The following is a 27,024-nucleotide window of genomic DNA, read 5'->3' as shown; positions in this document are numbered from 1 at the left end:
AGTCTCTGGGATATATACTTCTCTCTCCAGCAGGTCCTATTTATATCACAGGCAATGCTTGTCTTTAGAATGGGTAATTCTGGTGCTGTTTGTTTTGCAGACGTTCAGGAGGTCCATCAGAGTGGGGTCTGACAATGCCTTGTATGCTAGGCATAGATCTACCCTTAAGAGCTTGTAGTTGATAGAATACAGGGATAGGGCCTTGAGGTGGTCTGCATAGGAAATGTTACTTACACCCTGTATTCTTTTAATGAGGAACATTTGAGGACATTCTAATTGTTTGATATGCCTGGGTAGGTACATACCAAAGGGGGCATTGTACTCAATGAGAGGTATGATGAATGCTGAACACAGTGGAGCAATGACTTCCTTGGACCTAGATGCCACACCATTAATTATAAGTTGTAAAACATAGAATGATTTCCTCAGTACTGTAAAATGTGATGGTCAAAGACTAGATTACTGTCTGTGTGTCTCCCCAAGTCCCTGACTACTGGGTCAACTTTTAAGGGTGTGCCGTCAGTATGATACTTACCAGGGGTGAATGGCTTCCTGAAGGATACTATTATGCATTTCTTGGCATTTAGTTTTAGCCCATGGCTCTGGCACCATTTGTTTGCCTGTGTCAGCACTTCCTTGAGAACTTTATGTAAGCAGGCAATTCAATAACAGCTCCTAATTTGCAATGATCTACATATTTAGTCAGCCAGAGGCCACTGACATTGGCCTTGACTTCACAGAAGTAAATGCCCTAAAAGAATCAGTCCCAGGACTGAGCCCTGAGGGACTCTGCTTGTGACTGGCTTCTTTGTAGATGTAGACTCTCCAACTTTAACTTCCTAGGTCCTGTCTGTGAGCCAGCTGGCTAGCCACTGGGTTACATATGGGTTTGTACCTAACCTGTTAAGTTTAAGTTTGTCATTAATGCTGGAGTGGGGGATCATGTCAAATGCCTTGACCAGGTCAAGATACGCACTGTGAACCATTTTGCCCTCATCCACTGTTTTGGTGACCTTCTCAAAGAAGTCCGCCAGGTTGAGTAGGCATGACCTGTCCTTGATGAAACCAAATTGGATTGGTTCTAGTGTGTGGAGGTTTCCTATGTCATTACTGATAATTTCCATGATAATTATTTCCATGTCTTTGCATACGAGACTAGTGAGACTTACGGGTCTGTAATTTCCAAGATCTGTAGATGGCCCACCTTTGTACAGACTGATGACTTTTGCTGTTTTCTATTCATAAAGCACAAAGCCTGTTTAAATGCTACAGTTAAAAATCAATTCCAGACGGCCTGATAGATCATGCTTCATGCTATTTAGAAGGCATCCTGGGATATTGTCTAGGTCCACTGATGCAGTGTTCCTTGCCTTAGAGAAGGCATTAACGACCTGCTCCCTACTGAAAGCAGAGGGAGTTATATTTGATGGTAGTTTCCTGAGGCAAGATTGAGGGGGGAGGGAGGTAAAGTTGGAGCTGAATTTATTAGCCAGAAGGTTTGCTATATCTTCTGGTGTAATACAGGTGGGCTCCATTTCCAACGACCTCTGCACACAATTATGCATAACCTTTCAGGTTGCGGACATCACTAAAGAATGCCTTGTGGTTGTTCTTGGCCTGGGAGGCCAAATCTACCTCAAATTTGGCTTTGGTAGACTTTATTTGTCTTTTGAGTTGATAGTTTTGTTTGAAGACAGTGCTTTTATCTCGATGGTGCACCTCCTAATTTTTGCCATGATTTTCTACCTTCTGTTATACAGCCTATTGATTTTGTGATTTCACCAGGGTGGCTTGCTTTTTGAGCTAGTTCTGTACTTCCAGGTGGGTACATCTGCTTCTATGCAGCTATTAACATGCTTGTATAAGGTTTCTCTGAACAGTTCTACATAGGCAGCAGTGTTCTCATGGTATATGGGTGCATGAAATTTTGCCAGGTTATCACTTAATAGTAGGAATTTAGCCTTAAAGTAGTTCCTGAATATTCCAGGGTTATCTGGGGTTTCAGGATTTATTTTTACTTCAAAGGAAACCATTTTGTGGTCTGACCTTACCAGAGAAGACATTACACTGGTGGTGGTGGTGGTGGGGGGGGGGGGGTGCAGAACTCTCCCATATTAGTTAGGACCAGATCCAGTATGGTTGCACCCCTTGCTGATGCACTGACAATCTGGTCCAGGGAGTTTGTGTTTACAAAAGCCAGGAATCTCTGTGCCTGTAACGTCTGGTGTCATGCATGATTCCCAGTTATTAGTGGGGCAATTAAAGTTAGCCATGAATATGGTATTGGGTTGGATGATGAATGTTTCCAATAAGTTTAAATACAGTGTATGGGTTTCCTGGGTCATAGAGGAGAACCTATAGCTTACTAGGAAGAGGTATTGGATTTTGCTTATGGTGATTTGAATGTGGAGAAGCTCGAGTGTATTGTCGTGTTTGACCTGAGGTATATTTACTTTTGATGCAAATCAAGACACTTCCACCTTTAGTCCCTGTCTGTGTAATAGCTGGTCTAAATGTGTGAAAGGCATTATAACCTTGCACTGTCAGTGTGCTCTCTGTGGCTTTAAACCACATCTCACTGACTGCACAGACAACAGCATTCTCTAGGATGAACAGAGCTTCTAGGAAATGGAGTTTTTTTGTTTAGAAGCCTAGTACTGAGCAGTAATACCTTCAGATTTTCTTGGTTTTGATTTGCTATGTCAGAAGTACTTTCAGTTCATCACTGGCTAAAAAAGGCACTATGGGGAGGATAATGTTTTGGCTAATATTCGAAAGCCTAGAGGGGAGAGGTGCAGACCATCCCTGGCAAAGCAGCATGGTCTGTTGACCATCTCCATCCATGTTGATAAATATTGTACCCCCTTAGACTGACACCAAAAAGTACACCAATTATTAAAGTCAGTCATCTTTTGTTCAAATTGTGGCATCACTCTTGGAGAAGGTAAAATATTGCTCAATGTTAGGCTCATACCAGCTTGGGGTACATATTCTGAGAGCTCCACAATGTTTCTCTTCATATAGTCTAGACAGGTATGTCTCAGGTCATTTACATCCACACGGACTGTGAATGAGTCATACTAGTACTTGTGGCCCACTGATCTGAGCATATGCATAATGTGGTGGATCCTGGCCCCTGATAAGCAATTGACCATGACTTTCTCTTTACTCAGCCTGGTGAGAGGGACATCAGTATGTCTCACAATGGAGTCTCCAATGACTAGAATATTTGATTGTGTGGTGGCTGGCCTCAGAGGCTTAGAAGCAGAGGCTCCAGGATATGTGGCGGTAGGTGTTGATGTGGGTGTTGTTTTGAAAGAGTGCATTTGGGGTTGCCGAGGGTGTTTATGTGTACTTCGTCTAGGAGGTCTTTGGGATTTAGGTAGTGTACACTTAAGTGCCTCAGCATGTGTGTTTATATGTGTCTACTTTGAATTGTGTGCAAGGAGTGTAGCGTGTGTACTACTGACAACCTTATTGACATTAGGAGTGCTTTTATGTGAGAGCTTTTCCTCCAGTGACATTGTCTAAATACATCTATCACATAACATAACAGTTTGAGAATTAACTGGTTGTCAGTAAACATGAGGGAGTTTCTACACTGCCTCAGGATGCCCATATAACCAAGCTAGTAACAGAGATAGTGGGAAAGTTCATATCCATGGCAACAGACCCTTATGAAAGATTACACAGTTGAAGTGAGAATATAAAGTAATGTCAGGAGTATCCGGTTTGCTACCCAGAGGGCAGTGATTGTGACTGCAAATTAGTTATCCTGAGTACAACTAGGCATTGGTGAAGTTTCAATGGTGCTTTTATGGTAAACATGTCAACTCAAGGTGCCTGTAGCTATACAGGGCACTGCCAAACACTTGATGGGAAACTAATAAGTAGAGCCTGATGATTTATGGCTGAAGTATTTAGGCAGATATTCTGAAGTTAGAAGTAAACCACGCTGTACTTAATGAAAAGAAAGAATTAGCTTATCAAGACTAATGAAAAGAGGGGAGTCACCTGAATGGCTACTGTCTGACTACTACTATTGTTGGTCTCACCAGAGCTTCATTCTGCTGGGATGCAATGCTTCTTTGCTTCTTCTCTCACTAGAAAAACAGTAGCACTAAACCAAAGATGAGAAGCAGAGCACAGACTGTTTGGTGATCCAGACTCTTGTCCCAGATGATGTAAGATTTGTTGTAGTCTTTTCCTGGTAGATACCTTGAATAGCAACCAGACCAATCAAGAAAGGTCAAACACAGACACTCACTTCCCAACCAGAAAGAGTCAGGAACCTATGCACTCTACACCTTCTCTCACCAATAGCAAAATATAAGCACCTCTAAGAAGCAGTTATTAGGCTTTCTAGTGATCAACAGTCCCCAGGAAATAATGTTCCTGTACTCCTCCTCTCACCAGGAGCAAAACAGAAGCACTAATCCCAAGATGAGTACTAAGAGGCAGAATGTGGGCTCTTCAGTAATTGGTGGTCTTGGAGTAGCTGTTGCAAATTGTAAAGGTAAGATGGAAAAAAAGGTTAATATCCTAAGAGCTGCAGTGTTCACTAAGCAAAATATGTGTTTGTCCAGTAGCAAGGCTTACTGACTTCATAAAAGAAATGATCAATCTTTTTGATTTCATGCACCCACCTGAAGTAAAACCTCATCTGCTGATGGACATCTATAGTATTAAGAGCACTTCTCTTCTAGATTCTTCTCCTAGGAAGACAAAACGAAGGTTGAAGGGCTAAATAAGGCCAGTTAAGGGACACATCCAAAACTACTTTGGAGGAAAGAAGGATTCATATCAAAATCTTCAGATCTGTCTTTTGGATAGGACGGCCACCAAGAATAAGGTTTTCAAAGTGACAAACATCTTATCCACTCAGCCAGACAGTTAAAAAGGTGAAAAGACAAGCTTGTCAGACATGAAATTCAAGTCTCAAAGAGACTAAGTAGGACAACATGAAGCACAATTTGGAGCTGTTGAAGATACCTGTGCTAAGCCAAAGTCCTGTCATCCACAAGGTTAGAACATGTTGAGGTGGCATACATATGCATCCTGATCATGGAATAATACTGACTCAAGTTAAACAGATATCTAAGATGTACACCAGACATACAAGTTCATCAACTAATGTGCATATTATACTGCCAAACAGGAGAACGCTACTTGACAAAAAGTTTGACTACTGCAGCACTTCCTGATAGCTCTTCATTTCTGTATTGTGAAGCTCATATCACAGACAACCCCCTCCCCCCAAGATATAAGCATCCAGAATGGCTTAAGTTAATATGGTGCGGACATACATTCAAAACATGCACTGAGCAATTTCAAAGATGCAGCAGGCAATGTGGAATCTAACTAATGAGTCCATACTATGGGACATTTCTATAGACTCCTTGCCCCAGAATCGGGGAAATGTTCCACTGCCTGATCCTCTAAAGAGAACTGAAACTGGAACAGATAAACCAGAGAGTTTAAGGCACAAAGTCATGCAGAAGAAAGGAGAACACCCTCTGCCAAACTTGTTAATATCTTCAACACTCTGTGAGGTGGGAGCACAGCAAGGTAAAGGTGTGTTTTGTGCCACATAATGGAACAAGAAAACAATATATACTTCTTTATTTTACATTTGTTGACTGGGATAGTCTGAATGAGCACAGCCCATTTTCAGTGGAAATGCAGGATGAAAAGCTACAAAACTCTTATCTTTGTGAAATTATACATAATTACATTTACAAAAAGATATAAAGTTTTATTTACTAAAAATAAAATTAAAAAATGGAAGACAATGCATGCATGTACAGAAAAAACACTTTGAAAGAAGAAAAAAATATATATTATAGCATTGACAGTTACGGTCATTACAGCAAATATAGTGTGGACAGGTTCAAATCACTATCACTTTACTCTGTATAGTACAGATTGCTCAGAGGTGACCTGTGTCTCATCTACAAGGCAATCTTAGACCCTGCTTTACTAGAGATGCTCCATATCCGCAAGTCTAAATCCTCGAGTAGTACCCAATCGAAAGGATTAAATCTAATATGCAACATTAACAAAATCTGCTGGAATGACAGGTTTGTCACAAAGAGGCTGCCCCATTTCTGGAATAGACTCCTCTTACACGTCAAGCAAAGTATATTGCTGACCCTCTTCAAGTGCAACCTTGATGAGTGAATGGGCAACTAAAAATCTGTACCAAGGGTTCCACCTGTGTCCCTCATTGACAGGGGAGACAGGTGCTGATTGTGGTTTCTTTTCTGGGTATAAACTCTTGGCTAGGCTCGTAGGGGCCCCAGAGCCATTAGCCTAGTAATCTCCTATGATCCTATGAAATATAGAAAAACAAATAATGATGTTACTGATGCCATTGTGTATACTAGTGTGTATTCATTGCACTTAGTAATTCTGCCTTCATATATTGCTGAGTATTAATTTCTTAATATCAAGTGAAAGTATGAAAGAAAAACAGAGTGCATGACGCCATGCCACGTGAAGGACTTGTTTCCCCTAGCTTTACAGCAAAAGCCATGTAATTAACTACTTGTTTTTCTAGCTTAAGTGCCTCTGGACTGTATCCTGCTTTCAGCAGACAACATGCAATCTGAAACTTGACTTCCGTCATAAAACAGGGCCTCATCTTCTAGATATCTGCCTAATATCTGCACTGGGTATCTGTTTCCAGTAAAAGAAATATAAACAAGGAGGTGCCATTACCAAGTATAGATTTCAAAGGTGGACACACAAAACCTAAATGCCATCCTAGTTCTCCAATATTCAAGTGTCATGAGGTTAGAAAGAGTGATAAAACTCATAGGATGCAAAAGAAAGTAATAGCTGTACTTGTCTTCTCTTCTAGATTATATATTAGTCAAAGAAATAATGATCTGTGGAAATGAAAAAGGGTCCAAAGCTTGATGAAGAAAAATAATTATGTATCCATAGCTGGCTTCACTCCACTGCAGATGCAGAACAAATGAATTCCAAAGCCTCACTGCTGTTGGAAAAAGATATGTACTGCAAAGGAACGAATTCCAGCAGGTCAGATTTTCAGATATTCATTCATGCTTCTTTCTCCAGTCATACTAGGACTGCTGCTATCTGCCAGCAAAAAAGGCAGACATACTTTGAAAAGAGTTTTGCTGAAGGACTGCTATACATTCTGAAAAAGGAGCCAAAGACAGTGACATTGCCATTTGTTAATCCATTTCCTGGCCAAGCAACAAAGGGAGATCCATTTTCAGCGAGGGAGAGTAGAGTGTTAGAACAGAGTTCCAAATATCCCAAAGAATTCATTGTTAGCGCTTTCCTTCATTCACAATCATCATTAATGCAGGTAATGTGAGAAAATAGACATATTCATACAGTCCTAGAGTATTAGTTCAATATAAACATTAGTTACTTACAGGGAGTGAAATTGAGGGGAGGCATGTAGGAGTTAAGCTGAGGGACAGGAAAAGTAAGTTTGACAGCGACTGATAGGCAAGGTCAAGAAGGATGAAAGTGTTATAACAGAAAAGAGTGGAAGTTAAAGTTAGGGGTAGTGGTCAATTAGTGAGCAGTTTATGTGTGGGGGGGACAGTTTATGAGGGGTGTGTACAGAGGCAAGACCAGAGTGTTTTTAATTGTTCCTTTGCAGCTGCTTTAAATTGTTTGGGTTGAGTTATTAGTCTAATTTGAAGAAGAAGCTTGTTCCAAGCAATGGTAGGATGACAGCTATAAAAGTTGCTACCCATTTTATTCCTAGGTTTGTGGATAAGTAGTAAGTCTTGGACAAAGCTACGGAGTGATCTAGAGGGAGTATAGTGGGATATATAAAGGAGGACAGGCTAGGGCAGTAGAAAGGTTGATATAATATAGAATGTATAATCTGAATCTCAGAGACAAGGAGCAGATTGAGTAGTTCCAGCCAGTTTAAGTGAGACACAGTGATGAGTTTTATAAGTATGTTGGGCAGAGAATCGGGCCATTTTATTATAGGTTGAGTTAAGTTTTGCAAGGAATGTGGTGTTAAGGTTTGTGAGTATTTGAGAACTGTACAGAAGAATGGGTAGTAGATAGGTAAGAGATAGGTTTACTCTAGCTTTGTTGGTGAGAAACTTTCTGTTTCTGTAAAGGAGGCCTAATTTTAGATGGGTCTTCCTGATGCAGTTATTAATATGCAAATCAAACTTAAGTTGATGGTCTACTTGTTCGGGCATCGGGAGATCGTTTTGGGGCCACTCATCTCAAAACTGTAAGTTAGAACAAGAGCAAATTGGTTTATAGCTTGAACTCTGTTCCTAGATGTCAAGGCTATTCTTAATATTAATTTTAGTCTTCTAAGATATTCTTTACGGAGTTTTGATATTTGTTCATGTTTTATTATCGATCCTTCATCAGTTTCCAAATATTTATACACTCCCTCCCGCTTGAGTTCCTTTATATGATATTCCTGTCCCAGATTTATATTTTCTTGGTGCTGTAGGGTTCCTGCTTTAATTGTTGCTTTTGCACATTTATCAAGACTAAATGACACTCGTGTATTCTGAGAAAGCTGTAACCACTTGTAGTTGTGCTTTCAAATACTCACCTGATGAACTATACAGTTTTAAGTCATCCACAAAATGAAGATGAGAAGTGTTTATACTTGGTTGTTTTCTGAAAGTCAAGTTGTAATCAAAACCTAATCTGTTACGTACACAGCTTAACAGGTTAAGGGCAAGACAAAAGGGCAGTGGTGACAGAGTCACTCAAATATCCCCCTTTCAATTTTTATTCCTGATGTCCTTTATCATGGCTTAGCTGCAAAGTAGTTTGCCACTACTTTATGGACACTGCAATGTAATTGATCAATAAAGAGTGTATCTTATACACTTATAAATACTCCTTCGTCTATGAATATGGGATGCTATCAAATGCTTTTTTTTATCTATCCATGCCATACTTACATTCTTCCCTTTTTAAAATTCTCTATTATGGTTTTCTTTAACAAAAACTGATCCTATGTTCCATAGTATTTTTTTTAACCCTTTTGTTCTACTGCTGTAATACAGTTTTTTTTCTAAATGAGTATAAACTCTCACTGCATCAATTCAACATATAGTTTGTACATCACTGGAAGGCAAGCTATTGTTGTACAGTTTTTCAGCTTGTAGGTTCACCTTTAGGAGGAATATTGCTTTTCCTGTTATTAACTAGGCTGGTGTCTGTTTGGAATGCACATAAATAGTTCTTACTCAGGGCTAAATCTTTGTGTAAAGATGTTAATACTTTCGGCCAGAAGTTAGGTATTGTATCTGGGCCTGGCGTTTTCCATTTAGGAGTTTTGCTTAGTTTTGTTTAAGTTTCTCTGGCCGTTACTTCATCCCATTTTATATCCTGCATATTTGAACTCCTTGCTGTTTCTTTTAATTTTTCTATCAATTCAGCATATTTGTTATGTTCCACGGGGTATTCATAAATTTTTCTCCAAAATGTGGCTATTTCTTCTTTTTTTGGTGGGGTTTCTATCCCTTTTGCTTTGTTTCCCAGTTCTTAAATTTTTTGGGTTATTAATAAATTGCTTATTTTGTACTTTTCCTTTATGTTTATCTGCATATTTATGTTTTTTTTTTCTGCCTGTGCTGATACCTTTAATTTATTATTTGCAAAAGTATATGATAAATCCTGGTCTACTCTGATAATGTGCGTTGCTTTTATCAGATCTATCTTTCCAAGTATTCTTTTGAACTGTTTCCTCTTCTATATTCTTCTAACGGTGACATTTCTTGTCTTAAGTGCTTTATAGTTTTCTCTGTTCAATGTTTCCATGATGGCATTTTATTTCTTCCACTCCTTTCCCTTACTGCTCTTCATTTTTGTGGTAAGTCTATTACTTTAGCTGCACAGTAATGAATCCTATCTACTTCTGTTATATCACATGAGTTTCTATTAATGGTCTTGATTACTGCTTTTATCTGCTTTAACAGACTTCCAACATTTTGGGTCTTGTTTACTGTAATCTATTTCTTTCACAGATCTTAGTATGTCCATCAATATATATTAAATCAAGCAACTTTTCCCTTACATCATTTTCTTCTAGAGTGAGAACACACTATTTGCTCGGTTTCCTGCGAACATTCAACAGAAAGTTCTAGAATGTCTTCCTGCCACAGTTCTTCTGTCACATCCTGCATCATCTGTTGCTCCTTCATATAGGAACTTATTAGCTCCATCACTCCACAACATTGCCTGTGTCAGAGTTACCACAGTTTCGGTCTCCTTTTCTTGCTGTGGAACTCCAACTGGACTTTTCTACTGGTTCCTACTGAAGACTGCAGTACATCATGTGGCAAGTGATCAGATGCTTCCATTCCACCTGTTTCGCCTTAATTTGGGAACTCACTGTTCCATCATGCTGTGACATGGTCTGAGGAAGTCTCACTACCAGTAAGATATTTTTGCTGTTTGCTGATTTTAAATAAAGAAGTGTTCGTATTATGGACTTAGCTACTAACTACGCCTTGGCTCTTTGTGGGCTTGTGCTTGGCTGCTGGGACCTTCCTTTTGCTGCAGTATTCTGTTGGATTTTCTACACTAAATCCTTCCGTTTGCAGGTGATCCATAACTTCAGTTTCTATTTCTTTAATTTCTCCATTACTAATCATCTTTTCTACTTTCCCCTTTTGTTTTCTTATTTTTTGCACTGTGAAATATTCCATATCCAAGTGCCTTTGCCTGTATTCCTCTTCAAATATCTTTGGCGTTGCTTTTTTGTATTGATTAGTTTTGCTTGGTCCTTTACATAGAGATTGCACCATATTACATTTATTTTTCTTCCCCATGTCCATATTTCTTCTTCAGATATCTCCTATTCCATGTGTTTCTCTTTAATTTGGGGACTCCTTGTTCCATCAGGCTGTGACAACATGTGTTATTTGATTTTCTACACTAAATCCTTCACTTAGCATGTATCCCATAACTTCAGTTTCTATCCGTTTAACTTTTACTTCACTAATATTCTGATGTACATTCCCCCTTTGTGATCTTATTTTTTTGTATTGTGAAATTTTCCATATCTGGATGCCTTTGCCTGTAGTTCTCTTCAAACATCTTTGGAGCAGTTTTTTTTTTTTTGGTACCGATTAGTTTGGCTTTCATCTTTGCATAAATATTGCACTGCATCAGATCTCTTTCTTTCCAATGTCCATGTTTCTTATTTATACCTTTTAAAAACCTCTGGATTTTGTTCTTTATTTTTTCACACTTCTGTTGCTTCTTTTTCCAGGTGGTCCAAAATTTCTTCGGCTATATAATGTTTTGCTTGGGCTGTAGTAATGATTGCAAATTTGCATTTGAAGCTTTTGAAAGCTTTTTCTTGTGCAAGTATTTTTCTTTCCTCTAACTTCTCTCTAAATCTTTCTGAAGCTCTCCTATCTAGAAATTCTGGGCTTCTTGCATAACAGTAAAAATACATGGTTTCTTCCTTATCCTCAATAGGCTACTCTATCATCTTTATGGCTCTTTTTTGGCCTATCAGTTTTTGTGTTTTTTTTGTGGGCTACTGCTTCCTTCTAGAACAAAGGCATGATCCTCCCCAGAGTTTGGACTAACTTCACTGTAGGAAAGTTGGTCTCTTCAGGATTCTACACTGCCATTTTTTCCAGTCCTGGCACTAGTGCATACACCAGGACTGGGGATTTTTTTTTATCAAGGGATCTCTGCTCCCATCTGTATTTTTTTATGTTTTAACCTACCTATCTCCATGATATCTGCTATATAAAATAAATTCTATGTATCAGTGTAGTTTTGGTGACATTTTTGTGAAAACAGGGTCTACCATACTAAGGTACTCATCAAGACTTGAAGATGAATTCAGATCCAGCAGTACTAGTCTCCACTTCTTGCCAATTTCATCATCTCTCCATTCGGACTCCACTATTTGGACTGACCAGTGATACTTGAGATGTCTGAAGTAAGTGATTTTTCTGACTTTCCACTGCTGTACAGCATTTTTATCTTTATTGATTAATACATTTTTTACTTATTCTAATGTTATGATAAATTCTATTTTTATACAAAAAACATTATGGTGCATGTGTTTTACTTTTTGCTTGCATGTAATTTAGGGCAACTAGATTGAAAAGGGGACAAAAGTGCTGAGAAAGCTTATTTTTCAAACTACTGACAAATCCATAGCAGATCTCACAGAAAATATTATACTCCAGCCTAATTGTTATGACATATACACATCATGCCATTATGGCTTGGGCAATATGTTTTGTATTCTTAGGAACCGGTGCCCATGGTCTTCCAGATTACAAGACGTTAACACAAACTGCATCCTTCTGGATGGTTTCCAACAGGATGATCAAACCTTTTTCAATATTTTTCTCAAGATACTGATTAAATGTTTTAGAGAGACAGGGGAAGAATATGCAGATCAGACAAAGAAGGATTTTATGATCTAGAAGGTTTTGTCCAAGGAAGGGTCCTCTGGAAAGATTTCTTCTAGAAGGAGTGGAACCATTATTCTACATTTATTCCATGACAAAGATCTCAGCCCTTTATGATTAACCTGATAGTTTTCTAGATCTTACTTTAAGGAAGCTTGCTTGTAAGAAAACTTCTACTAGCATTTATAGGCATCCCGTTGTCACCTTAAGTGACATTAGCCATCACCTCACACATCTTATCTCTGCATAATAGTGAAATATTCCAGGCATGAAAGGTATGTAGTAATACAAGAGATTTCTTTAAGGAAATTGCTTGTGTTAGGAAAATGTTTCTGCACAGAGACTAAGTATGAGGCTGTTTATCTGAGCCTTCTTGGTTCTGTTTTATACCACAATGTCAACACCTGACTTGAGTAAGGATTATCCCTTCACCACCATAGAAGGTTTTGGTTAATTCTGTTCTCAAAATGGCTGGCTTATATGAAGACAGTTCGTATAACTACTGACCAAACTCAAACTTTCCATATATTTGGAAAATAAGAGTACCTCTGAGTGAGGGATTACAGCATCAAGGACCCTTGCCAGCCAGTTTCCCTAAATTCAGTTGAGATACATGAGAACAAGGTATGCTTCATTAATTTTTTGAGATTGAAAAATGTAACTCAGAAAAACCTTATAACATGGATGCACGCACACACACACACACACACACACACACACACACACACACACACACACACACACACACACACACACACACACACAATTTTTTTTTTTTGCAGGGGGACAAGCCTCCTGTATACACCACTCCTCTATCATACATACATACACACATATACAAGTTTATAATGAATAGTTGCTGGTGAATTTGATCGAAACACAAAACAACAAACTCATTGGTGATTACCATTTAATTACCACTAAAATCATTAAAAAAAACTAATGAACTAACCACAACCAATAGCATACATTTGCAATTACAGAAAAAAAAAAAAACAAAAAACAACTTTTATGTAGGGGGCTTTAAATTAAATATACTAACTCCAGGGTCACACAAACACAAACAGGAATTATGTAACAGTTGATATGAGCTTCAGCCATTATATAATTCAACCTACTATACCACTGATAAACACCAGCATTTCAGCTTGAGATAAAATGGGTGCAGTGATACACAGGAAGACAGACACAGACAAACACACACATAAAGTAGCGACAATAATAAAACCACCATAATGTAGACATCAATAATGTTGACAACAAGGTCAGCAACGCAAAAGTCAACAGGGCACTCTCCATGGGCAAAGAATGCACTTGTTGCATGTAAAAACATTTACAAAGTAAAAATACTAAAACCATGCCCCCCTGTATCCCACATCCCCTAATAACTATATTTGCTAACTAAGATTGCACAATCCCTGGGGGAAGGGGCATAATCTACAACCCTGGAGACTATCAATCTTGAATACCTGTCATCTGTTTTGTCAACTAAGTGTGTTGATGAAACAGATGTAGACGTTTGAGTTTTTCTCGAAAATACTGGTAAAATGTGCCATAAATAACTACTCTAGCATCTCTTAATGGAACAATTACTAACCAATACTCAACATGGTTTTAGACCTGCCAATAACACAACTGCCCACCTAACTTTTACAGATAACATAAAGAAATCCAGGGATAGTGGTAAACGTGTATCTTCCTTACTCCTAGGGTTATAAAAAGCTTTCAACACGATATCTCAAAGTCCTCCTACAACTATCCACAATGGGTATAACACAACCTAATCTTCAGTGGTTTATTTATTGTTTGTCAGAATCCTACCAGGCTGTCAAATGGAATTCTATCCTTTTCTCTTACATAACCCTCACTACAGGTATACCACAAGGCTCTATCCTTGGACCTCTTATATTTAATATCTTTATAAACAATCTTCATACTTCTATACAACAAGCATCATTGCAGAGAATGGAGATGATTCCACTCTAGTCTGCCTCTCAGACAGTCTAGAAAATTTAGAAAAGTGCATCTTCAGCTCACACAACTCAACTAACTATGGTAAAAGGAACCATGGTTAAAAATACCTGACAAAATATAATTTGGAAGAGCAGGTATAAACAGACATAGTTAACCCTCCACAAACGAAACACTTGTAACGAAATGAAACCCAACGAACCTTGGATCCTGGTTATAAGTTTTCCTTTATTGCATAGCACCAACAAAATCCGCACACAGCAAAAACACACACGGCAAGGACTAAGCGCTTTCACCCTAGTAAACAGGGCATCTTCTGAGTACTGAATGTACACTACCATCATCCTTATATAGCAAACAATTCCCTAAATTGTACCTTATTAACACTTACATTGTTAAACTTAATTAGTTAATTGACAATCAAACTGAAATAAAGGTGAAAAAGGAAAGAAATGATCCTTAAACTCAGATTTTAGTTACTTCCCTAAATCTGATGTTTAAATGTGAAAGAAAAAATTCTATACATATATATATGTTGTGTACAACTATATATGTGTATATATATGTATATTTATCACAATTAAATAGTCATTTAGATGTTAAATATTAAATAATAAATGAACCTCTATATTACTGGTTCGTTTTATTAAGTGTAATTTGTTGATATAGCAGCATGGTATGTATAATAAAATATTTTGTAAGGAAACTGTAAAAATTAAGTTTTGAACTGTGACAGCCGTGAGAGCTAAAAATAAACATAAAAATAAACATAAGATGTGTATTTTATTATATGTGTTTAATATAAAAATATTAAAAAGTGTTAAGAAATTTTTTGTATTATAAAATTCACGCTGTATCACTGAATGTATTTTGTAATGTAGCATATATATTTTTTTGTAATGTAGCATATATATTTTATAAAACACAATCAATCTTATTTAATAGTATAACAATATTAAAAATTATTACAATTTTCATAATATTAAAAATTATGTTGAAATTCATCTAAAAATTCATCTAGAAATTCATGTGTATATATATATATATTTAATTAACAATATTATTTTAAATAATAAATAATAATAAAAACTGTATAAATGTTGATAATTCATTATTTAACCATAATTGTAAGATAATTAATAATATAAATGTAGTTGTAAATATGGGTATAATTGTAAATACAATATAAATCCTACCTTAAATATATAAAGAATCAAATATATAAAAATAAATATAAATATACTATGTTATAAATTATAACCTAATAATGTAATATGTGTACTCATTTAATAATGTACAAGTAACATGTATAATTTAATAAATTAATAAATTAATTGAACCATATAAAATATGAAAAATTGTAAAAAATAGTAAGAAATATAAAAATTGTTACACATTTTTTGAAATTGGATGGTGTGACGATATGTAAAGGCACTATTGAATGTTGACCACTAACCTTTAAAAATTATTAATTAAATAAGCATTAAACAAATTTTATATAATAGTCAACCATTCAAATAAACTGCGATCTAAGCTTTAATATGCTAGATATCGAAATTTGTTCATTAATGCCAGGCAATGTTGTGGCATTTAATCTGAGTTGCCACAAACATTCCTTTGCTTCTAAAATCATCTTTTCATCACCACCATTGTTTTCTTTATTGAATGTTCTGTCAATAATAAAAAATATAAATCTTTTAAAATTACAACAATTGATACTGTGGTTATATAAAGCACTAGTTGTTTTATGTTTTTTTATATCACGTAAATGTTCACTAATTCGTGTTTTGAGTTTTCTAATAGTTTTCCCTACATAAAATGCATGACAGGCAGTACAGGATGCAACATAGACAACCATTTTTGAATTACAATTGCATAGCCCTGGACATCTAATAGTCTTAACATAATTGTAAATATAGAGGTAGGGGTCGTCATTGATGAATCTACAAACATGACATGCCCCACACTTGTTCATTTTAGAATTTTTAAACACATCATAATTACTGTGCTGTTCAAATAGATTCTTTAGGTTTCTACCTCTACTAAAAGTTATTTTTAGTGTATTTCCTATTATGTCCCTAAATTCTTGATTTAATTCTAAAACACTAGTCCAGGCTTCTTGCATAGCATTAACTATTTGTTGAGAGCAGTTATTAAATGGTAAGATACAGGTGTCATGTCTAGAAGTAGATGGTTTCATTTTTGTATTAATATCAGTGGCAAGAGAAATAATTGGTTTGTATAGTGTACTCCTTTTAGTTAAAATTTCTCTACTCGTCTCTTGAACAATATCAACAGGGTATCCTCTAGCCAAAAACATATTAATAATTGTCTCCAATTCATTTTCAAAAACTATTTCATTACTCACAATTCTGGACAGTCGAACCATTTGTCCTTTAACTAAATTCTTTTTTTGGTGTATAGGATGACAACTATCAAAATGTAAAAATGAATTTGAGTATGTTTTCTTCCTGTAGATACCTGACTCAAACTTGTTATCATCCAAACAAAGCGTAATGTCTAGGAAATTGACATTATTAACAAACACATGACTAGTAAATTTTAAAAAAACTTGTAGTTTTACCCAGAAAAGTGATAAATGCATTAAATTCATCTTCAGATCCTTTCCAGAAAATAAGGATATCATCTAAAAAGCGTAGGTATAACAAAACTTTGTTCCAAAAAATACTTTTGATAACATGTTCATACTCCCAAGTAAGCTAGGACCAAATTAGCATAAATGGGGGCACACCTGGCTCTGAAGATGCCCTGTTTACTAGGGTGAAAGCGCTTAGTCCTTGCCGTGTGTGTTTTTGCTGTGTGCGGATTTTGTTGGTGCTATGCAATAAAGGAAAACTTATAACCAGGATCCAAGGTTCGTTGGGTTTCATCTCGTTATAAACAGACATAGGTATACCTTCCATTCCAACTTCAGAACAAGATACTAAATAAACTAAACTACTTAATAACCAGAGTCTTAAACAACCTCCTTAATGAGAGAGATCAGGGTTGTTACTCTGTTCTAGTTCTGCTCAATCTCTCTTTGGATTTTGATATTATGGATAATTGTATTAGTCAAAGCACAGTACAGAGGTTGCTTGTCAAGACTTCCACAAGTCATAACTCAAGTTTTCAAACTATATCTATATTTATATAGAGATACATATACAGGACAACTAGTGTCCATTTTCAGCGGAGTCCTGGGGATGAAAGCTCAACAAAATTATAGTAGTAAGTAAAAAAACATGATAGAGATAGTATTTAACAAAGTTTAACAACAGTGTAAGATAACATGTTATAGTAAGGTTAACAGTTAAACAAAAACAAGGTTGTAGTAGAAGTATATGATCACAGCACATTTGCAGAGTGAGCAAAAATACAGCATATGTACAACTGACTTCATAGTAAGCCCACATTTGAAAGATATTTACACTATTTACAATTAACATAGGTAGAGCACAATGTCAGTGAAACAGTGTTCATCAGCATCAGCAATGAATAACAGCCTACAGTGGGGTGAGGGCTCAGGGAGGATCATTGCAGTTACATATGTTGTTTTCATAAAGGTGTTATTTAAGAAGGTTTTTAAAGGTGGTAGTGTGGTTTTGTAACCTGAGTTCTGGGAGCAGGGTATTCCATATTTTTGTAATCTCGTTAGGAAATAGAGATCACCCTGAGCTGTTTTTACATGGAATTACTTCAACTAGGGCTTTTTTATTGGATCCACGTTCCCTGTTGGTGCTAAAGAAGTTTAGGAGGCCTGTTAGGGCAGTGGCTTTATCTGGGTGGTATAGTATTTGATGATATATGTTGAGCTAGCAGTAGTGTAGTAAGTTTGGAAATTCTAGCCAGTGTAGTTTCTGTAGGGATTGGCAGTGGTGAGAGTGAGAATTAGTGTTGGCTGCAAACCTAGCTATTTTGTTGTAGCATATTGAAAGTTTGTTCAGGTCAGCTTTATTTAGATTTGTTAGCACTGGAGATGCATAGAGTAGTGTTGATAAGCGATGGGTTTTGGCTATGGCAGCTTGGGATTCGGGGCTTAAGAACTTGTGAAAGAGGCAGTTTAGCTTTTTGTGGACTTTGGAGATGGTTAGGGATATGTGTTTATTGTATTTAAGCTGCTGGTCGATTGTAAGATCTTGTAGTTTGGCCTCAGAGACAGGGGTGATGGAGGTCTTGTTGGCTGAGAGTATGGAGAAGGTGGGGTCATTAGTTTTTATTGGGTGGAAAAGGATTAACTGCATCTTTTTAGGGTTCAGTATCAGTTGGGAATTGTTTAGCCAGTTTTCTATCCCTGTGAAGGATTCTTGGGCTTGGATTTGTAGAAGATGGATGTTGGGTGCAGAGTAGATTAGGATGTCATCTGCGTATTGGACTATATCGGCTTTTGTGGTTGCTAAGTGGAGTTGGTTTATAAGGATGTTGAAGAGAAGGGCGCCAAGGCTTGAGCCTTACGACACATTTGATGGGGAGTGGGAGGAATAGGGAAATGAGCCATTTGACAGATTGACAGCAGTTGTCTAGGTAGCTACTGAACCACTGTAAAGTGGAATTGTCAAGGATGAGTTCAGAGAGGTAGTACAGGAGTTTATTGTGGGAAACTGTGTTGAATGCTTTGGATAGGTCTAAAAAGGTAGTGGAGACAAGTTTCTCTTGGTTTCTGTATGAGTTTATGGTGTTGGTGAAGTTAATTATAGGTCAGTGGTTGTACTATGAGCTGGTCGAAATCCGTGTTGAGTTTTAGTGAATAGGTTCTTGGAGTGTGAATAGGGGTGGGGTTTGATTCTCAGATGGGGTAAATGGATAGGCTTAAAACGACCCACAAAGGCAGTCAGCCTAGTACTAACCTATGAGAGTAGATGGGTGAGGAGTTGGTAATGGATACACCTTTCTAGAATTTCTGATAGGGTGAAATGACTGCAATGGGTTGGTAGTTGGAGAGGTCAGTGAAGGGGATGATGTATAAGATTTTCCACAAGGCTGGAACATAATGTTCAGTAATGGATCTATTTATTAGCAGTGAGATGGGGTAAGCAATGGTCCTTGAAGCAAGTTGGAGGTATTCGGCAGGAAAATTGTCGACAGCAAGGGTAGTTGGGTTTGAGTTTTGCTAGGAGTTTTTGGATGGTTGATATTGATACTGGTTTGAGTGAAAAGGGGGTGGTGTTTGATTGGGCTTTGGGGGTTGGTGGTGGGGTTTGTATTATTTATGAGTTTCAGTATGGAGGAGGTGAAATAGTTGTTGAAGTTGGAGGCTATATCAACGCTAGTGTCTTCCATATTTGGTGGTGGTGTGGTATTTTTCCCAGGTTGGAAGATGTTGTTCACTGCAGCCCAGAATTTCTGTGGGTTGTTACTATATTTTCTTTGTAAGAATATATAGTGATTTTGTTTGTCAAGCTTAACCTGCTTTTTTGTCTTATTTCTAAGTTCTGAAAAGGCTTGTCTAGTTGTGGGTGATTTGTGTAGTTGCCAGATTTTCCATGCTTTGTCCCTTTGTTTTATTAAGGCCTTTGTGGTTTTCTGTAACCAGGGGGTAGGACTGCTGTGTGTCCTAATTGTTTTTATTGGGGCTAGTTGGTTTAGGATCCTTAGGCATGTGGAGTTGAAGTATTCTACTACCTTGTCCAGAGGGAGGGTTTTGGTGGGATGGATGAAAGTTGAGTTGTGGTCACTGAGAGAATTGGGTAGTGTACCACAATGGTGGGCAGTGTTGGCCTGGTTAGTGAGGATCCAGTCTAATATGGATTCTCTTTTGGTGGTCTTATCTATATGTGTGGATGCTTGAATGAGTTGGGTGAAGTTATATATAGGTTAATGTGGTGGGTGGGTGTTAGGGAGTGGACAGAGTTCCAGTTGATGTTGACATCACCTAATACTATGGTTTCTTGGAAGAGAGAGTGGGAAGCCCAGTGGAGTATTGATTCTAGGGTATTTATGTTGTCACCTGGTGTTATTATAGCTGCTGAGTAAGTTGGGATGTTTGTGCTGGATTAGGAGGAATTTAGCAAGTATTGTTTCAGCGTTTTTGAAATTTGGGGATTCTTTTTGTAGGAGCTGGATCTTTAAGTTAGCTTTGTAAAGTAGGGCAATACCTCCACCTCTTTTGTGCGTTCTGTCTACCCTTAGAATATTATAGCCGGGTGGGGTTACAGAGTTGTCTTTGATATGAGGCTTAAGCCATGTTTCTGTTATGAATATTATGTCAGGGTTACATACAGAAACAGTTAAATGTAGCTTTTCTCTTTTGTTCATGATGCTACGAATATTCAGGTTTAGTATTAGCACGTCGGTGGGTTTGTATTTAAATGGGAGGTGGGTGTTATTTGTGTTCAAGGGGGTAGATACTGGGCCAGGGTTGGGGTGGATATCATCTGCTAATAGTCACTTGGCTGCTTTGCTGGTAATGGTTTTAAGGTAAGAAACTATTACACAGTGGAATCTGAAATTGGGTTGTTTTTTGGATTCTGGGATGTAGTGAACTGGTGAGATGGTTTGAGGGAAGGCGGGCTATGGGTGACTTGGGGTGTGTCAATATGTTTGTGGGGGTTGGATGCGGCAAGAGGTAAGGGGAGGGATTTCATGTAGTTGAGAATGATGAGTGAGTAATGGTAGGAGGGACTGATGGAGATTATGTAGGGGCTTATGGATAAGATAAACAGCATTAGTGGAGAAGGGTGGGTGGGGGTAGTGGGTGTGGATCATGACAGAATTTATTAATTGTAGGAACCGAGGTTTGTGTTGTAGATGATGGTGAATGTGGTGCAGAGTGCACAAGTATGGATTTAGGGGGTAAGTGGAGGTGCAAGGCTATGAATAGGGTAGTAAGGAGGGGATGGTAGCTCAGAGATGTAGGAGTGTGGCTGTGGGTGGTGTGTGTGGTTGGTTGTTTGATGCATGTGGCAAGTGGCTGAGGTGAAGAGGATTAGGATAAAGCTATGAGTCGTGCGGGTGGGTGTGGAAAAGGGGCAGGGTAGGGGAGCAGAGTGAGCCTGAGCAGTAGCGAGGGTGAATGGACCGGGGCTGAACCAAGCAGTGCAGATAAGTGAATACAAAAACTATCTGTATGGTTGTCAGAACAAGTGAGAATGAAGGAATGCTGAATGGCTTTTAGACTGCGACTAGTGATGACTGCCAACAGCCTAAATATATGCAAGAAGCAGGTCCATCATCACGTAAAATAACAAGAAATGGGATGAGGTGGGGGGGGGACAGAAGGAAGAATTCAGTAAGAGTCCTTGTTTTACTTTACTATAGCCTGTAGGGAATGGAGGGGGCTCACCACTAAGAATACACTTTCCCACTGCCAACCCTGAAAGTATGCTAACATTAATCATGTAGATATTAAGCTTTCACTCAGTGAAACTGAGAGGCTGATAGTTCTCTAGTCCTGGGGAATTTGCAAGATGGCTGCTTGTGCTCAGTATGTGGAGGGACATCAGCAGTTGGGAGCCGCTGTATTTAACACTCTGCGAGCAAAAAGAATAAAGAAGTGAAACATTACAAATAGTTATTGCATGACAATAAAGTAGTACAAACAGCTGCAATAATGTAAATCCAGCTAACGCGGTTAGTACAGTATCAAAGGACAATACTATGGGAGGTCCGTGATGGAAACTAATCGGACATGAGGATAGAAGTCAGGGGAAAAGTCCCATACAGCTCAGTCTATGCAATTAATTAAAGTAACAGAGCCAAAATGGCCACCTGATGCTGCTATTGGGTTCAATATCGGCAGGAATTAACTAAACTGAATGGATTCAGAGTGCTACATTTGTATAATAGATGGATACTGCCATATGAAATTAATATTTATGCACTACTTTATGCATTACATTTAAGACCAAGGCAATACTGCATCTATGTGGATAAGTTATAAAGAGTTACATTAGCTGCATTACTGTCGTACTCTTGTTACAGAGGCCAGAAAAAGTAAGGCGGTTTGCAGTTAATTCAGAAGCCTTGAAGAACTATGCCCTGTGAATAAAATGAGAGTGCTTCTGGCAGTAGGTAAGAGCATCAAGCAAGGTCAATGTGCAATTGCATTCAGTACAGTTATAATAGCTTTGAACTGTATATACATTGCACCTAGTCAGGCAACTTTTTAGTAAAACCAACATCTGAGGTGAAACAGCATCAAATGCAAGATAACACTGATGTAATACATCAACAGCAAGCAAGTATGTATGTAAGCACTTCAATAAAACACATTAATAGCTACATAATGGCCGAAGCTACCTTACCGTCACAGCAGCAGTGCACAGAACAACATGAGCGGCAGTGTAAGTTAAAAACAGATTACAGCAGCAGTAATGAATAGAGTGGCAAGTTACAGATTACCAACTTTAAATAGAAAAAAAATAGTGCACTCAATTTAACATAGTAGGTAGCAGTTTTAAATGAAAAAAAAAAAAAGCACAGAGGCACACTTGGTGGGTCGGCACGATAGGGGAAAGTGATTCTAATATGGTGCTCTCTTGTTAGGGATCTTTAAAACCTCGTATAGATCATACTGGGTGGGGGAGGGTAGTAAAAAAGCACACAGGTAGTTGCCATCAATGACGTGAACCAAGCAGTGCAGATAAGTGACTACAAAAACTATCGGTATGGTGGTCAGAACAAGTGAGAATGGAGGAATGCTGAATGGCTTTTAGACTGTGACTAGTGAAGACTGCCAATAGCTTAAATATATGCAAGAGGCAGGTCCATCATCAGGTAAAATAAGAAATGGAAAGAGGTGGGGGGAACAGAGGGAGGGAATTCAGAAAGAGTCCTTCTGTTAAGTTACTATAGCCTGTTGGGAATACACTTTCCCACTGCCAACCCTGGAAGTGTTCTAACATTAATCTGGTAGATATTAACCTTTTGCGCAGTGAAACTGAGAGGCTGATAGTTCTCTAGTCCTAGGGAATTCGCAAGATAGCTGCTTGTGCTCAGTATGTGGGGGGACGTCAGCAGTTGGGAGACGCTCTATTTAACACTAAGCACAGAGGTGCACGAAGTGGGTCAGCAGGATAAGGAAAGTGATTCAAATGTTCATGTTTTAGACTTACATGACATACTGGACCAATCTAGCTATCACCATCAAATCACACTTTAGCATAATATCTTAGACCTTGATCTGCTGACAGCCTAAGCGTTTTATTGCCATCACTTGTCCATATCAATTACTTTTCCTATATTCCCCACCCCACCAAAGGCTTTTCCCTTTTTTTCTGCTGACAAAGTCTTCACCTACAGTAGTTATCATCTCCTGACTGAACTCCCAGCCCTCAGTATGAAGATGTGATGTTGAGTGGATATCTCAGGGTTTAGGCCATGTTAACAGAAGGATAAATATCTTTTACAGTGTCGGACAATATTTACCCAGTATTACTATACTGCTCTAAAGGCTCTAAAGGCTTCTTGCAAGTCTAAAACTGACACAATGTAGTTATTTTTTTTAATATGCTTATCAAAGTTATTGCACTGCTTTACATATGTTTTTAACTTTACTGCACTGCCTTCATGGCTTGGATTATGACTGAAAAGGGTTCTTGGACCAGTTCATCACCTAGTTAACAAATGCTAGTAAACAGATAAAGAAATAATAAAATTAATTAATTATATTAAAGCTTCTTCCTAACTGTTTGAAGCATTATTGTAGTATTCCTGGCATCCTACTCAACTGGTGCACTCTGTTTGTTTAGATGCATCCAAGCAATAGTTTCAGGCATTAATCTGTAATCTCCGTAGTCCTTTGGTTGTGCAGAACCACAGGGTTCCATTTTGCGTCCTCTTTTATTCAGTGTATACGTGTTGCCAATGGGAAATATCTGTTTAAGAGGACTGCAGTACTGTCATGATGATCCCACACACTTATTTCCTCAGGATTTTGTGACCGCTCTAAACCATCCCACAGGATGTCTGCAAATCAACCATAATGAGGTGGCCAATGATCAGCATAAATAGGATGCAGACATTATGATGGGATGTTGTTTCATCTAAGTATGTATGTAAATGACGGCACAGCTGGCCAAAAATCAGCTGACTGTAATGTATCAGCTTTTCCTGAGCTTTGCTCTACTGCAGTCTTGGAGGTGGTATATATATTTAGCACAGGGTATGGGGACACCCTACAAAAAAAATGTTTTTTTTCAATTTTGTGCTACTTAACCATTTCAATACCAATATTTGTGGTTTGGTGTTATAACATTTCTTTGAAATGTCAGTCAACCGCCTAAATTTAATACCTGCAAAACAGTAGTAAAAGTCATTCATGTTGCACTAAAGGTCTCTGTCTGTCCTGTCTCGAAATATTTTTGTATTGTGAGTATAGGTTACAGGTCACGCTCAGGATGCAGGATTTATGGGTGCTCTTGGTTGACAAGTTGACAGTAAAGCAACTTGCATCACATTTCCTTGTTTTCATCTTAGGAACACTATCCTCAAACATCTAATCCCACTCTCGGATCTCTTTAAAATGGTGCAAGCCCTTGTCTTCCCCTGGCTAGACTACTGCAATGGCCTATACTTGGTTTCTTATTGGGGTATCTAGGTATCCTCATATTATACTGATACTGCTGTGTCTGCACTGGTTGCCTAACTATACTATACGTAAATTCCTAGTGTTATTACATCTTGCCCTATATGTCTCCCAGTTTCCTCCTATCTGTGCAACCTTTTGAGCTGGTACCACAAGACTCAATCCGTACATTCTGCCACCTGCTTGCTTCAGAAAGCTTAATTTGCTCCGACGCCCTCTGGGACTTAATTTTGTTCAGCAAGGCCCATAGCTTTAGAATCTGGTTAGCTGAGGGAGTTCCTAACACTTACTGGATTCAAGCTCTCATTAAAGATGTATTTTAGTGAAAGTGATATGTCATCATTGTGTCACCCACATACCCAGTTTTGGACTTATGAGTATATCTTGACATCTTTTAACACTGCTTGACACACTTTAATTTATTCTTAACTAGTTCCATTTTACACATTTATCTTATAGACTTGTTCTTTTCTTAAAATGTAGGCAAGCCACAGCAAGGACACCAAGCTGAACTGTACTGCCACTTTAGAGCTTATGTAAAACTATCCACATAAGCCTCAGTTAAGAATCATGGTGCTGCAGTGGTTATGGCTTTTCAACCCTCCCGAACAGGAAATTTGGAGACAGGAACACTTGCAATTGCAATGTGAAACTAATCTAGGTTTCATGCATAACTTTATGCATAACTTTATGCAAATGTTTTAATTCTGAACAGAGTGACACAGCTAGTATGTAGCCCCAAATATATGACATAAAAATTAATAATGATGTAAAAAAATATAAATTACTGACAAGGATTCATTCTAAACCCTTTCACTGAAACCCAGGAAACATACTGTGTTTATCTGGGGTGCTGATTGTATCCCCTAATATTTTAAGTACTCTAGGGTTGGCTTCTTGTACTAGACTGATGGGCTACAGCCCCACCCCACCAAACAAAGAAAAAATGCTCATTTTTAACAGTACATTACTGCGGCCATTATTTATATATTCATCTGACCACAATCAGATATCCAAGGTGTACACAGCAATTAACTAACACATCTGTTTGTGAGAGGGCTACAGTGAGTTGCACTGTATGCATCTGGCAGCAATAGACTGAAATACAATACTACTGCCATGGTTTATGTAATTATTCATTGATATGGTCACAGACATTTGAAATGTACAGACAATAAAGCGTCTCTAATTGATGGCAATGTGTGTACCTGGGGGTGTCTGCAATGGGATGAGCAGTATGTGTCTGACAGCAACAAGCTGAAATACATAATTGTAGCCATTATTTTTGTATTTATTTATTCTTCATTCATTCATTTGATCCCAATCAATCAGACATCTCAGGTTTACGCTGATATTCAAGCGTCTGTAATTATGGGCACATCCGAGTATATGACAGTGTGTGTGTGTGTGTGTGTGTGTGTGTGTGTGTGTGTGTGTGTGTGTGTGTGTAAAAGGAGAGGGATTCAGTAGGTTGCACTGACTATATCTGACAGCAACAAGCTGAAATGCATTATTGTGGCAATTAGTTATGTATTTATTCATTCTTCTGATCACAATCATACATCTGAGTTGTGTACTACCAATAAAGTAGATGCAACTGTAGGGCATGTAGGCAGTCCAAGGATGTAACTGACTGACCCTTCATTTGATCGCAGTTAAGCAATTATTTTGATCTGGCTCAGCAGGGCTAGTATGTGTCTGAGTATAGCAAGCTGAAATATATTACTATAACTATTATTTGTTTTTATTTATCAAAACGAGTACATAAAGTGGCTATAATGAGTTGGTACTGAGGCAGCATGTGGATGAAAGTGATTGTTTAACTGTGGTAAGACAACAGCCAGGGCCAATCAAGGACTTGTCAGCTGTGTCCTCCAACCTGTTTCTTTGACAATACCAGTCACCACTGAAACTTTCCCATTACAGTTCTATATAAAAATATACTTCTTTGCAATAATATTAAACATTTATTTTCACAGCTCACCTTTCCCCATGGAGAATCCCACGATGGCTCTCCGGGTTTTGATGCCTTCCACAATGCAAAGTCATTGGGAGACCGTTTCTCACTTAATCGATCAGCTGAGATACTGAGATCACCTGGGGAGAAAA

At 38.0% G+C, this 27,024-nt stretch overlaps 1 protein-coding gene across 1 annotated transcript in view; it reads right to left on the bottom strand.

The window, feature by feature from the left end:
• The window catches only part of CARS1 (cysteinyl-tRNA synthetase 1), a 736,066-nt gene that overhangs the window by 326,574 nt on the left and 382,468 nt on the right, over positions 1-27,024 (bottom strand). Inside the window, exon 11 of the mRNA XM_044059397.1 lies at positions 26,900-27,012. Coding sequence (XP_043915332.1) covers positions 26,900-27,012 — 113 coding nt within the window. The remainder of the gene's footprint in view (positions 1-26,899; positions 27,013-27,024) is intronic.

Source organism: Protopterus annectens, chromosome 17.part0 (genome assembly GCF_019279795.1).
Source record: "Protopterus annectens isolate FY-2018-M chromosome 17.part0, PAN1.0, whole genome shotgun sequence".
Lineage (NCBI taxonomy): Eukaryota > Metazoa > Chordata > Ceratodontiformes > Protopteridae > Protopterus > Protopterus annectens.
Note: the sequence above shows the minus strand (reverse complement) of the source record. Positions and strands in the feature narration are given on the sequence as shown.